Source organism: Narcine bancroftii, chromosome 10, assembly GCF_036971445.1.
Source record: "Narcine bancroftii isolate sNarBan1 chromosome 10, sNarBan1.hap1, whole genome shotgun sequence".
In the NCBI taxonomy this organism is placed as follows: domain Eukaryota; kingdom Metazoa; phylum Chordata; class Chondrichthyes; order Torpediniformes; family Narcinidae; genus Narcine; species Narcine bancroftii.
Window position 1 is genome coordinate 28,564,015 of NC_091478.1, and position 15,355 is coordinate 28,579,369.

The following is a 15,355-nucleotide window of genomic DNA, read 5'->3' on the forward strand; positions in this document are numbered from 1 at the left end:
CAGATTCCAGAATCTGCAACATTTTATAGCTACAAAGGATTGTTCCCTCATTCATTGCTCTCCCACCAGTGATTAGGAGTAGTTAGCATGATCTTGTAACTGATAGGTCCATCAGAATATAAGACATCAGAGCAGGAAATATCATTGACTTCATCTCAGGAGCGAATTTTAGCTTTTACCTCATTGATAGCTGATGAAACGGAAAGAAAAATTCCACCTACCTATACTCAATGGTTACAGGAGGTTATGTCCTTTCCAAGTTTAGAAAAAAATCAGACATAATGTCAAAGATGTAAAGGTGAACCTTTATACGACGTGGGGCCCACTCAGAAAGTATTACCATAATTTAACGCATTAGGATGTTTGGATGCTCCTGAGCAGCGCAGTCTGGTCTCCGAGGATCATCCTTTGTTTACTATTTTTTGAAAGATATGCAAGTTTGCCTTGTTTAGAGGGAGGGATTTGATTATTAGGGTTTTTTTTTCTGTTTTTCCTTTTTTGTTTTCTTTTTTAATATTTTTGATATAGTAGGTTTGATCTGAAAAGGTATAATCAAGGTTTTATTTGAAATGTTCATATTTTTATTTTTTCTTATTCTCTAGCAAATGTATTAGATTTATGTATTTGTGTATTTTTTTATTAAACTCAATATTATTTTAAAAAGAAAAGAAAGACATCAGGCTATTTAGCCCATCGAGTCTGCCCCACCATTTAATCATGAGCTAATCCATTTTCCCACTCAGCCCCTCTGCCCGGCCTTCTCCCCATAACGTTTGATGCCCTGGCTAATCAAGAACCTATCAATCTCTGTCTTGAATACACCCAATAACCTGGCCTCCACAACCACCTGAGGCAACAAATTCCACAGATTTATTACCCTCTGGCTGAAGAAATTCCTCTGCATCTCAGTTCTAAGTGGACACCCTTCAATCCTGAAGTTGTGCCCTTTTGTCCTTGACTTTCCCACCATGGAAATAACTGTTCTACAACTACTCTGTCCATGCTTTTTAACATTCGAAATGTCTCAATGAGATCTCGCCTCATTCTCCTAAATTCCAACGAATCTCACAAAGTTGACAAGAGTTTTATGAAGATGTGACCAAAATGGTTAATGAGGGCAAAGCTGTAGACATTGTATAGATAGATTTTCAGCGAGGTATTCAATAAGGTTCTACACAGAAGGCTGCTCTGGAAGGTTAGATTGCACGGGGTCCAAGGTGAGATAGCAGAATAGATAGAAAATTGGCTTCATGGTAGAAAGGAGAGGGTGATGGTGGGAGGTTGTTTTTCAGATGAAAGACCTGAGACTAGTGGTGTGCCACAGGGTTTGGTATTGGGTCCATTGCTATTTGTCATCTGGTTCAATGGTTTAGATTAAAATGTACATGGCATGATCAACAAATTCGCAGATGACACTAAAGTGTCTGGTATTGTAGATAGTGAAGACATTTGCCAAACATCGCAGCAGGATCTTGATTGGTTGGGTAGGTGGACAGAAGAATGGTTGATGGAATTTAATACAGAGAAATGTGAGGTGTTGCATTTTGGGAGGTCTAATGTGAGTAGGATCTACATAGTGAATGATAGGGATCTGAGGAGGGGGAGGTATTGTAGAGAACAAGGACGAAGCAGTACAGGTATATAGTATCTTGAATATTGTGTTACAGGTGGGTAGGATGGTCAAAAGGGCTTTGGGAACATTGGCCTTCATCAGTCAGAATATTGAGTATGTAAGTTGGGAGTTGACTGCAGTTGTATATGACGTTGGTGAGACCCCTATTGTGTTCAGTTTTGGTCACTGAAATAGGTTGTCAAGATGGAGAGTGTGCAGAGAAGATTTATGAGGTTGTTGCAAGGGGACCTGAGCCATAAGGAGAGGTTGAGGAGGCTCAGACTTTCTTCCTTGAATTACTGGAGGATGAGGGGTGACCTCACAGAGGTGTACAAAATAATGAGAGGAATAGATCTGGTGAATGTAGAGAATCTTTTGCTCAAAGTAAGGGAATTGGTAACCAGAGGAGATATGTTTAGGGTGAAGGGAAAGAGATTTAACTGGAATCTGAGGGGTAACTGTTTATATAGAGGGTGGTGGGTGTATGGAATGGGCTGCTGAAAGAGGTGGTTGAGGCAGGTACTATACTATTGTAACAATTAATGAACATTTGGATGGATACATGGATAGGAAGGGTTTATTTAGAGGAATAAGGGCCAAATGCAGGCAGGTGGGACTAGAGTGGGTGGGACATTTTGATTGGCATGAGTGGGGCCAAAGGGCCTGTTTCCCCATTGTGTGACTCCGTGAAACATCTCAACCTCTATCCCAAGCATCCTGTGTATTATAGATAAAATTCTTGCCCTGCATATGTATTATTTGTCTGTATTTGTTATGTCTGGTTGTATGTCTGTATGTTTTGCACTGAGGACTGGCGAATGCTGCTTCATTAGGTTGTACTTGTACAATCGGATAAACTTGACCTGACTTTAGGCTATTCATGAGAGGACAACCTCCTCAAAATTAGCCTGATGAACTGCCTCCATGTATATCCTTTGTTAGGTAAGGGGTCCAGCACTGCGCAGTGTTCCAGGTCTGGTCTCACCCATTGCACAACACTTCTCTATTTTTAATTTCCAAATCCCAGCAACAAAGGCCAACATGCCATTTGTCTTCCTAATTATTTGCTGCACCTGCAGGCTAACTTTTTGTTTCATGGACATAAAGACCTAGATCTCTCTGCACTTCACTCGTTTGCAGTCACTCTCTATTTAACGAAAAGGCTGTTGCATGAGTTGATTCCTCGTTCTGAAATGTATGACCTCACACTTCCCCACATTGAACTACCTTTTCTGTTAAGATTTTGGCCATTTGCTCAATCTATTTTATCCAATTATCCTCATTATTGTAAGCCACCTGACCTAGTTTTTAAGTCCAACGTATTTGAACATCTTACCCCCACTGCTCGTCCAAGTCATTCTTATATATCATAAATAATTGAGGGCTGGTGATTGTGTCATTCCACTGTTACATCTTTCCTGTCTGAAAAATGTTTTCCCAATGTATCTTCTATATGATAATCATTCTTCAATCCAGGTTCGCACACTTACCCCAACACAAGCTCCCATTTTGTGCTCTGGGCTTTTATGATGCATTTCACTTCTAAAAATCCAAATAAATTGCATCAACAAGTTCCCTATTGAATCCTCAAAGAACACCAGAAAAATAGTCAGACATGATTACCCTTTCATAAACCATAGCGTGGTTTGATTATATTAAGTTTTTTTTAATGTAACTGTCACCTTCATATCAAAGTGGAACTTGGTAGTTTGGGGAGAGTCGTGCATCTGATGCTGGGTAAAAGGTTTCGTGCAGTCATATGTTATAACCACTGCTTTGGGTTTGAGTTCTTCATCAAGGTATGAAAAAATGTAGGCAGACATCCAAACATAATGGTGGGGGGGGTGGGGGGGAGGGGAGGAGGAGGACAGTCCTAAAGGCATTAGGCAATAGATGGATAAGGGAGGGAGGACACACCAGCAAACAGGAGAGGAGGAATGGCTCTGTGAATGGAGAGGGAAGGGGCAGATAGCTGGAGCAAAGACAGAGGGAAAGAGAAGAGAGGGAGAACGGAGAAGTCAATCTTAATGCCATCCGATTGGAGAGTGTCCAGATAGAAAATTAAGTGTTGCTACTCCAATTTACAGGTGGTCTTGTGAGACAGAACATGAGGCCATGGACAGACATGTCAGCATGGGAGGAGGAGTGGAAATGAAGTGGTTGGCCACTGTGAGATCACTGTCACTGATGTGGATAAAGTGAAGGTGCTCAATGAAGCATCTCCCATTTTGCGTCCGGTCTTTCCGATGTAGAGAAGGCCACAGCGAAAGCACCAGATGCAGTAGATAAATCCCACCGATGCACAAGTGAAATGTTGCTTGATTTACGAGCCTTTGAGACTGTGATCCTCCCTCTACCCCTACCCCCCCTCCATTTTGTTTGGGCAACTGCCAACATTTTGCTCATTCATTGATAAAGGGCTCAAGCCCGAAACGTTGGTTATCTTTGCTATATAAAGTACACTATTTGACCTGTTGAGTTTCTCCAGCATTGTGTTTTTATTTCAACCACAGTGAATGCAGACTTTAATGGTTTACCCCAACATCGCTGTGTGGGACGGGAACTGCTCTGTCCAAGACCACAAGAAATGGCAGAAGTTGTAAACCGAGCTCAGGCCATCACACAAGGCCCATCCTCCCTATCAACTCCATCTACACCTCCCACAGCCTTGGGAAAGCTGCCAGCACACTGAAGGACCCTCTCACTCTGGTCACGCTCTCCCCCCGACCCCCCCACACCCCGACCAACAGATGATGTACACTCTGCTTCCAGGTTCTATGGCAGTTTCCCGCTGTTGTCAGATACTTGAATGGATCTCACAGTAATTAAAGATAATGCCTTGCCTGATTCTTATCCTTTTACTGTACTATCAGAGCCAGCATAAACCAGGCTGAGAAACAGCTTCTTCCCACTGGGAGTGAGAATGCTGAATGAACTGCTCATACAAACCTTCTGTGACTCAACCATTTATTTTAACAATACTATTTATTTATTTTAATATTTAGATATAAGTATTGTGCACGTGTAGCTTTTGTCTGTATGTGTGTTATGTCTGGTTGTGTGTTTGCAGTGTGTTTCACCGAGGACTGGAGAGTGCTGTTTCGTCGGGTTGTACTTATACAATCGGATGATAAATAAACTTGAACCTAACACAATACACTTTCCTTTTATGCACTACTGCACTTTGCACATTAGGGTTCAGGTTAGGGTTAGGTGCAGTTTTATTTATTGCAACACTATCCCCTGTTTTTATTCTTGCATGGCCTGCTATACTATGCATAGGTTGACTTGCCTGGATAGCAGACAAAACAAAGGTTTAGGTACGTGTGGCAATAAATAAACAATTAAATATCAGGAGGAGGTTGGATAACCTGTGTTACCATTTGAAAAGCAGTTCTGTCTGCCCATACCCTTTCAACAGAGATTGTTAGACTAAAAAGAACATTATTACATTCCTGTTCATGGGAGCATGCTGTGGACATATTGGCTACCGTTTCTAATATGAAATCAGTGACAAATTTCAAAAATACTTGGTTCAGCTGGAATACCATTTACATTACATCAGGGTGAGGAGGAAGAGTCAGTGAGTGTTTGCAGACGCTGATTTCTGCACAAATATAACACCTTAGGTTGCAGTATATATAGATTTTTGCTGCATGGATGAAAATATAAACTGCACATTAACCACATGCCCAATATTTCAATGTTGGGTTAAAATATAAAATAATAGGATCTACCTTCCAAAGGATCTGCAGTTTTCTCAGTGCTTGACTAGTGACATTGCGAAATGATATCTAGGAGGTCTCCAATGCCACCAGTACCATTCCCTCTCCAGCAACTCCTGTGTCTGGCCATCACCAACCATCATGCTCACTGCCACATTCCCCAGCTCTCACCTCATTGACCCGGATTGAGCAGTTCTCCCTTCCTATCCAAGCCCAATGGGGCCCCTCAGCCCAAGCTGCCAAAATCTTGTAAAAGCCCCTATGGACCTTGCCTCAATCATTCAATTTTCCTCATAACCAAACCTATCCAGAACCCTTCCTGAAAGTTCCCAATGCCCCAAGATTCCACAAGGACCCCATAGATTATCCCCCAGATGTAACGCTTCAAAATCCCAGTGCCTCCCAAACTACCCCTCTCCCCAGAAAAGACCACCCCATTATGTCAGAAAAGCAACAAAAAAAATTACCAAATGTAAGAAATTTGAAATAAGAACAGAAAATACAGGAAATACTCAAAATGTCTGGCAGCCTCCACTGAGAAAAGATCAAGGCTTTCTGTTTCTTTCCCCCAGTTCCTCCTCCTCCCCTGACAGCCCCTTCAGGTCACCATGAATTCTTTGGCACCATGAATTCATTGGGATTTCAGGTGTCAGCTTAATCTAATGCAAATTCTTCAGAGAGGGGTGGTATGAACAAGCTGCCAAATGAAGTGATGAATGCAGTCTTGATTTTGTTATTTAAGAAAAATTTTGACAGCTGTATGGATGGGAGGGTTAGTGGACTGGATGCAGGTCAATGGGATAAGGCAGAGAAATAGTTCAGCACAGATTGGAAGGGCTCAAAGGCCTGTTTCTGTGGTGTGTTCTATGGCAAGGATATATGTCTTGCTATATGTACTTTGAAGAGACCCACTACTGCTGGAAACATGCTAGGCTTTCAATATGTGACACCAGCAATTAGTTTGTCCTTGCTCTCTTATTTAATGCTAAAATTACCCCATTCTATTGGCTTGTCATTCCTGGGAACTCATCTCAAGTTCTGAGCGAAGTTCCAGTGTAATCACTCAATATTTTCAAATTTTTCACCAATTTGTAAGCTGATTCCCATCATTACATCATTGTTTCCAGCACCCATGCTGCTGGTCCATTGTAGCAGAGGCTGATACAGGAGACACAAAGCTGACAAAGCAGCATTAAACGAACACACTTCTCTCTCCACAGACGCTGTCTGCCCTGCTGAGGATTCCCAGTACTTTTTGTTTTTATTTAATATTTCTTGCATCTGTGTTTTTATTTAAAATAAGGTGGGAGCAGCTCTTCAGATGATTTCCAATTGAACACTGGGTCACATGACACAACTCTTAGCTGGATGAACCTTTGTTCAGACCAGGATTCATCAGTCCGGCATGTGGTTCCAAACCTGTCTCACTCCAAGCCCACAGAAGCTTCTGGACCCCACCCACTTTCCAACTGCTCTCTGCCTGTTCTCCCTCCCTATCTCCCTCCAGAAACTCCCCCAGCAACAAAGTTTTACCACACATCCCATCCTTTCACAACCCCCCAACCCCAATCACCCATTTCCCTTCACCAAACTAATTTCCTACCTTTCCCACCACTTCCACCACCCATTTCTGACCAGATACTCCTCAGTTCCCCTCATGGCCCCCTCCATTCCACTCTACCCCTCACTCCACTTCCTCTACCCCCTCATTCCCCCTTACCCTTTCAATCCTTCCCTCATATTCACCTTTCCTTCCCTAGTCTCTTCCACCAGCCCCTCCCCACATTCCCATCCTCACTTCCTCCAATTTTCTCATTACTTCATTTACTCCCAAATCCTTTTACTCAGCCTCCCTTTCCCTCTGCATAATTGCTCATTCCTTCCATCCCTTCTCCACTTATCTTTTCTCTCATATTCCTTGTGCCTCCCTCTTATCTTCATCCATTTCTCATCCTTTCCCTCAGCACATCTCACTCTTCTTCACTCCCTCCAACCTGCACAACTATTGTTCCCCTCCATGATCTCACCTCCTCCCTTACCCACCTCCTCCAGTCCCTCCTCTCCCTCACCTACTGCTTTTTTGACCCCAGTCCTCCTCCTTGAAACTTATCTTTCCTCATCCTTCATCAACAAACTCTCCCTCCCTTACCTACTGCCCTCTCTCTCGCCTTTCCTCTCCATCCCTCCCTTACCACTCTCCCTTCCTCATACTACTCCAACTCAGATTTCAGATCTTCCTCAGTCACCCTCATTTCAGTCTCCCCAATAACTCTTGACCCTTCTTCCATCTCCTCAACTTTTCACTATCTCCCCATATCTCATCCATCCCTGCCCCCTCTTCTTGATCTCCCTCAATTCTCATCCTTATCCATCTCCCCCTCCTATTTCCAACTCATCCTCCTCCTCACTCCTCTGTCCATCCTTCTCCTCAACTCTCCCCCTCCCCCTCCACAATCCTCATCCCTCCTTCCATCCCTTCCCTTTCTTCATCCCCTTCAATGTTCTCCTCCTCATCCCTCCCTCCATCCCTATCTCCCACAACTCTCATCCATTTTCCACACCTCATTCATCCTCTCCCTCCTCCTCACCCCCCTCAACTCCTCAATCCAATACTTCCTCTCCATTTCCCTCATCCTCCCTAACTCTCATCCTCCTCATCCCTTCCTCTCCTTCCTTATCTACATCACCATCTCCCTCCCATCCTTACTCATTCTCCATCCCTCCCTTCCCCCTTTTTCCTCTCCATCATCCCCCTCAACTCAACCTCCTCATGCTTCCATTTCCCTCCCTCTCCATTTTCCTCATCCATCTTCCCTACATCTTCACTCATCCTCCCTCCCTCCCTCTCATCCTTCTCATCCCCTCAACTCTGATCCTTCCCTCATTCCCTTCCCCTCCCACATCCCCATCTCAACTCTCATTATCATCACCCCTCCATCTTCCTCCCTTTCCCTTATCATTCTACTTCACATCCTAACTCATCCTTCCTCCCCTCCGTCTTCCTCATCCCCTTCAATTTCTCATCTGTCCTTCCCTCCCCTCCAATCCTATTCATACCCTTCAACTACTCATCCATCCCTCATTCCTATCCATCTCCCTCATCCCCATCTTCCCAACTCTCATCCATCTCCTCATCCCTCCCTCCATCCCTTCCACACCCCATCTTAACATCCTCATCATCCTCCATCTCCCTCCCCTCCTCATCCTCCATTTCCCTCATCCATCTTCCTCACATCCTTCCTCCATTTCCCTCATCCATCTTCCTCACATCCCCTCCATCTTCCACATCCCCGTCAACTCCCTCCTCCATCTCCCTCAACTCTCATCTTCCTCATACCTCCCTCCATCCTTTCCCCTCCCTCAACCCATCTCAATTATTCCTCATCTCCCTCCCCTCCCTCAACCCATCTCAATTATTCCTCATCTCCCTCCCCTCCATTTCCCTCCCCTCCTTCATCGCCCTTCCTCCCTCCCACGCCCACATCGGTACCTCGACCCTCCACCCTCACCACTTTGCCTTGATGGTCGCCGATGACACTCCTTGTCTTCTTCCCCGCCACCCCGCGTGTGACCCCAGCGCCCGTGCCAGCGCGCGTCCCCGGCGCCCATGCCAGCGCCTTGCGTGCCAGCGCCTTGCGTGCCAGCGCCTCAGTACCCCCACTGCGAAACGAAGGTTGGCAAGGCCTGGCCCAAGGCACAAATGCTCATGCGCACGACTACTGCCAGTCTCCCCCGGGCCGCGTTGCAGGCTGGGGGCTGTGGTTTGCTTTACCCTCGGTCTATGTTAATAAGGCATCCGGGAGTGGCATCAGAACTACAACTCCCAGGATGCACTGCGCACGGGCAGCAGGCAGTGCCCGGTGGTGGTTGTAGTTCGAGTTGCTGGTGCTGGGTTGCGCTGTCAGCTGCCGACATTGCTCTTCTCAACCAAAATGTGAGAGACTGTCATCACGAATTGTTTTCCCTGGTTGCTTTTGGCATTAGGAAAGGAAAGGGTGGGGTGGTGGCACCCTGCAGCTGTTGAAGGTTGGGTGAACATGAGGAACCAGATGTGGGGCGTGCCAGCCTTCCGCAGGCTGCCAGACCGCCGGATCCGAAAAGCCCGCTTCAAGGACCGTGACCTTCGTGTCCTCATCGACTCAGTGATGGAGAGGCGCAGCGACATCTTCGGCGAGGGCGGGCAGCCGCCCTCCATGCAGAGCCGTCGGCAGGCCTGGCTCTTCGTCATGGAGAAGGTCAATGCCGTGTCGGGCACGCACCGCACCTGGGAGGAGGTGCGCAAGAAGGTGCATGACTTGAAGAAGAGCACCAAGGTAAGGCGGGTGCTGACGTCGGCAAGGGCATAGCTCCAATGGAGCAAGACGACAGAATGTGGCATTGCAAGGGGCTTGGGAGAGGATACTGGTGTCTGAGGGGCAAAGGGCTGACATGTAGGAGGGTAGGTAGACCAATGGATTGCTGATCTTTACTGGGGGAGTGTGGTGTGTAAAGTTAGTAATGCCTGTAAGCATGAAAGTTTATTATACATGAAGACAATGTGCAGATGAACCAACCTTCTTCCTTGCTTCAGCCACACAGGTACCAACCAAAGTACAAATTAAAATGCCTGTATTTGCCGTGAAAGTGAAAAGGAGATAATGAATAGAAAAGGATAGATAAATAAATATTCACAGTTGCAATTAGGACAAAAATAGTGATATTTCAATGGTGCTGATAGATCTTTTGGGGATAAACATGAAGATGCTGGGGTCTGGTGCAGCACACAAAAGAGTTGGAGAAACTCAACAGTTCACGTAGCATCCAATAGGAAGTGAAAGACAAAAGACCTTTTATCTTTAGACAGATTTTCTGCTGGTCGCAGACTAGTTTAGGGTAAGGGTAGTACAGAGAGGTTCAAGTGTCTGATAGCAGTTGGGAAAAAAAAAACCTTGAACCTGGAGGTCTCAGATTTCAGGCTCCTGCACCTTCTGCAAAGAAGAGGTTGTGACCAGGGATCCTTTATGATGCAGCATCTTACTTGGATGTCTTTAATGGATGGAAGGACAGTGTCTGTGATGGACTTGGTGAGATCTGATGCAACTTTCCAGGGTGTTAGTGAAACTGCACCTGGTGTACTGTGTACAGTTTTGGACCTTGTACCTAAGGTGCATGATTTCCAACATCCACTGCAAATAATACAAAGAAGGTTCTCCATGTTTAAATGTAGGCATACAGCATGGTAACAGGGCTTTCCGGCACACAAGCCCGTGCCGCCCAAATACCCCAAGTTAACCTACAACCCTATAATTTTCTGAAGGATGGGAGGAAACTGGAGCATCTGGAATAAATCCACGCAGACACAAGGAGAATGTACAAGCTCCTTACAGACAGTGCTGGATTCAAACCTAGGTCGCTGGCACTGTAATGGCATTGTGCCACCCATGTTGATTTCTGAAATGAAGAGATTGATATATAATGAGAGGTTAGGATGATCTGTTCAAACTCATTGGAAGATTAAAGATTAAGAGGTGGTCACTAGGTGGGGTGAGGGGTGGGGTGACATGGTGTCAGCTGACAGGTTTCTTGGTGATTAGAATCACGGTGCAGCTAGTCTTCCGGAAGGGATCTGGTTGTCTAGGCAAGGCCATCCTGACAGCGAGCCGTCAGGGTGGGTGGAACCACCTTAACTGGTGTGGAGATGCGATAGGTCACCTGGTTGGATTGGCATGAGAAGCTATCTTGGTGAGTTTGCTCAGGGTGATCAGATGGGCAGTGGACAGATCTATGAAGCAGGAAGTTATTCTACAGGGCTCCATAATCTTCCCAAAGATCAACCAGCTCTACAACAATTCCAAGGCTTTGCTATCTCTCTCTCTCTCTTCCTCAATCTGGAGGTTCCAAGGAGTTACCTAGCTTGTATTCGCTGGATGTAGAAGGATATCACATGTAGCATCAGGAAAGAGGTAAAGGTGCCAGCAGACTCGTACCACCAGGTTACAGAACAGCTGCTCCCCCTCCACCATCAGACTCCTCAACAACAAACTCAATCACAGATTCATGTGAGGATTCTTACTTTGCACATTATTTATTATTGAATATTTATTTTCTGTTTGCACTCCTTGTTTACATTTCTCTCTTTTCTTGAGTGCAGTTTTTTTTTGCACTACTGATAAGTGGTAATTCTGCCTGGCCCACAGGAAAAAAGAATCTCAGGGTTGTATGTGATGTCATGTGTGTTTTCTATTCTGACAATAAATCTGAACTTCAAACTTTGAGGTTTCAACACCTGTCTTCTTCCAACCCTGCCTCGTTGTTGTGTTCCTTAGCTATATTTATAGATAATGAAAAGAAAATGAAAGATACCCACAAATTTAGATCAACTCCAGCGATACAGAATGTATATTAAAGAAACGGACTTTTGTTCCTTCCCACAACATGTCTCCTCGTTCTTCTTCATCTGGTCCCTATTTTCTATATCTGCCAACTCCTTACAACTTAGAAGAAACCCATTTGGCCTATTGAGCCTGTGCTGGTCCTCAGAGCAATTCCACTTCCTACCATTTTTCTCTGTCACGTGTTCCTTCCTCTTTCCCATCACCTATCCCTGCTGTTCCGGATTCTATCACACACCAACAGACTAGGAACCGATCAGATAATCACTTCTGTGAGATGTCAGAGAAAGCCAGAACTCTCAGGGGCCATATACAGGGAGAGCATGCGAGGTCAGAATGGAGCTGCACGTGGTGCACCACTGACATGCCTGCTTGGAGTGGCCTTGCTTTTCTTTCTCTTGAGTTTGACTTGGGTTAAATACAGCTGGGATTTTCCCCCAAAATTTCTCATATAAAGAGCCTGCAGGTTGACCTTCGCTTGCAAGTGACTTCAAGTCATTTCTAAGCTTGATATTTTCATAAAAACACACACCATACTGGACGAGAGACTGCAGATGCTGGAAAACTGGAACAACGCACAGAATGCTTCCAGAATTCAGCGCGTCAGGCAGCATCAGTGGAAGGCAATAGATAGTCAACATTTCAAGGTAAGTTCTGGTCTTAAACCCTCGTGGAATGCTGTCTGACTAGCTGAGTACTCCAACATTTTGTGCAACGTGCCTAAACTTGATGACACACAAATGTGTTGGCAAAAATGTGTCAGGTATTTAAAGTGAATATAGCAGTGATCTGCATGTTGGCCATGTGTGTGTTGAAATTACAGAAGTGGATTTGTAGGGTGAAAAATCGCTCTAATTTTCACTGCTTTTATTTTCAAAGGAGAAACTCGCATATAACAGAAGATCACGCCAAGAATCAATGGGGGACCAGCCAGATATCAAAACATTGACTGAGTTTGAGAACGACATGATCGTTCTTTTTGGGAAGGAAACTTTTGAGGGCCTTGACCCTATGGACCTTGGTGTCACATCTCGCCTCTGTGGTGAGTGTATCTTTGCGAGTGGGAATGAATGGCATTGAGCCATTTTGTCTATGAAGTGGAATGAACACGGGCTTCCACACTCACACCTTGCCTTCTGCATCTCTCCACAGACCAAGGGGAAGCAAGTGGATCATCCACCTTTGTTGCAAAACAGCACCATGCACCAAAGTACCAAATGTCCCCACCACACCTAGAAGCAGGCACCAGTACAGATACACCGACTGGAGGAGATGATAGTGTTGAGGATGAGGAGGAACTGGGTAACTCACTGAACATCAGTGAGGGAGGGGCACCAGTACTGGTAGATGATGAGAGGTCTCCTTTTGAAGGGTGGAGGCCCCCCGTTTTGGGCCTCCCCATCGAGGCAGATGTAGACACAGATCTCAGCGGGCCTGCCTTCAAGCGGAGGCTGTTGGAACACGAGTTCAGTGTTGAGCAATCGCTTGCCTCCATTCACACAACTGTGGAAGATGGCATGGTTATGTTGGACCAGCGGATGTGTGCACTGCAGTCTGCCATTGAGCAGTTGTCAACACCAGTAGCTTCTGCAGTGGAAAGCTCCCTTACACAGGCCTTAGAATCAGTCGGGTCCTCGCTCATGAATGCCCACACTGCTGCTATAGAGGTTCTAGGCTCCAAACTCCAAGAAGCAGTGAAGGTGGGCTTCATCTCTCTTGGAGAACGTCTGCAGGCAACCATGGCAGAGGGCTTCCAGAGTCTGATAGAAGCCCAATGTTCAATGCTCACACAGATTATAGGCCAGCGTGAAAAGATAGCCCCCATCAGTGCAACAACACAGTCCTGTCCAGCAGGTGGTCATTCGAGCAAAGGTTCACTGCCAGCGAAGCACCCTCCACAGGCGACTGCAGCCTCTGAGAGGTTGGAATCCAAAGCAACTCAACACCAGAGACCTCTGGCACTGATGCAGGTCCATCAGGGTTAGTTACAGGTGCAGGGAGCAGGACCTCCATATTTGTCGTAGCTTCAGAGTTGGCCATAAGTGCCAATGTGCAGAGATGCTGGGGAATCAGCCCTGTGTCATGCTTTTGCCTGTCTCCATCTCCCAGCGCACACCCGGCGCCAGTCCTGATGCTGAGGCCTGTCAGTGGAGCTCAGTGCAAGTAATTACCCAGTACTGCATTCAGCTGCAGACACATCCAACTAGTGTCTTTAAAAGCATGCATTGATTTTAAAGTTGGGGTTTGGCTCCCAGCGAGGAGAACAGGTGCTGCCTGCTGGGGGTGGGGGGGTGGTGAATGTCCTCTACTGTCAGGTCAGTGGGAACCGGATGGGCAGTGGAACTAGAGTAGGCAGGTGTGAAGAGGTGGCAACATCAGTACTTGGATGGGAGGAGCAGGAAACAGACCATTGAAATACAGATGGTTAGGCTGAATTAGAGCAGTGCAGGATTACACTCCCCTTCACATTTCCCTTTGTTAATTCAGATGTAAATGGAGTATTGCTGCTGGGTTTTGGATGTTTGAACCTGATGGTCTGGAAAGGCTATGACACTGGTGAACCAAAATCTGGGAGCTTCTGTCTGATATTCCAGTATTGCATAGGGGTTAATCTATGTAATTAGTGCATGCAGTATAATCTATAGATGCTTTATGGGTTTGTGTTTTAAATTCCAATGCTTGGAAATGTTATCCTTGGCTTGGAATTCTCTTTTGTACACCTTTCTACATTGTTAGATCTGGCAACATCACATTGATTAACTCCCCATCTCTTCAAATTTAGACATGCAGCATGGTAACAGGTCCTTCCGGCCTACGAGCCTGTGCCCCCCCCCTCCCCAAATACACCAGTTAATCTACAATCCCTGAATATTTTTTGAGGGATGGGAGCAGCTGGAAGAAACTCACGCAGACACAAGGAGGATGTACAAACTCTTTACAGATAGCGGCAGATTCAAATGCAGGTTGCTTGCTCTGTAATAGCATTGTGCTAACCACTACACTAATTGCCCCTTTCCCCTTCCTCATCAGCATTGTTTAAAAAAGATATTAAATTTGAGCATGAATTGAGCTGTTCATAAGTGTGCTGCTTCTAGAGAGTCCCATAGACTCTCGTATGTTGTGCAGAGGCTTGGAAAGGGAAGTAGTTATTGGGATAACTGGGAAGATCGGGGAGACAGTCACACTTGCTATGCCCTATATCTGTAGTTTGCCATTGCTTCGCACTTGCCTTTCTTTGGTGATCTTGAACTTGCACAATGGTAGGTAGCATCCTGCATGGCAACGTCAAGGAGTACTGTGGGAGAGGAGACACAAGGCATGTACAGCACTACTCTGTTGAATAAATGGATTTTACTTTTACCGGAACTTTTAAGTCTTTCCTTCTTTCATTGCATTATTCCAGAAGCAAATGTGAATAGGCCTATGTAAACATCTGTAGAAAAATTAAAAATTTTTTTTTAATAGCACTTAAACACTTAATTTATAGCACTAAAAAGGGCTTGCTAGTCTCTGCTGGAATCAGTGTTATACAGACATCTTCTTTGCAACCATTGTCATAAAATCCTTCCAAATTTTATATTCTGTGCCCTGTATTTATCTAGCTTCACCTTAAACACTCTCAGACTCCACATCTCAGCCACACCTTG

At 45.4% G+C, this 15,355-nt stretch overlaps 1 protein-coding gene and 1 long non-coding RNA gene across 2 annotated transcripts in view; both read left to right on the plus strand.

Moving 5' to 3' along the window:
• The window catches only part of LOC138744358 (uncharacterized), a 62,341-nt gene extending 58,221 nt beyond the window's left edge, over positions 1 to 4,120 (plus strand). The window contains exon 5 of the long non-coding RNA XR_011345454.1: positions 3,700 to 4,120. This is a non-coding gene — a long non-coding RNA (uncharacterized lncRNA). The remainder of the gene's footprint in view (positions 1 to 3,699) is intronic.
• A 5,069-nt stretch (positions 4,121 to 9,189) lies between these two features.
• Positions 9,190 to 15,074, plus strand: LOC138743920 (uncharacterized). The gene is made up of 3 exons (XM_069899481.1): positions 9,190 to 9,650; positions 12,588 to 12,750; positions 12,861 to 15,074. The coding sequence occupies exons 1-3, from the start codon at positions 9,375 to 9,377 to the stop codon at positions 13,691 to 13,693; spliced, it is 1,272 nt and encodes a 423-aa protein (XP_069755582.1). The 5' UTR covers positions 9,190 to 9,374; the 3' UTR covers positions 13,694 to 15,074.
• Positions 15,075 to 15,355: the final 281 nt, after the last annotated feature.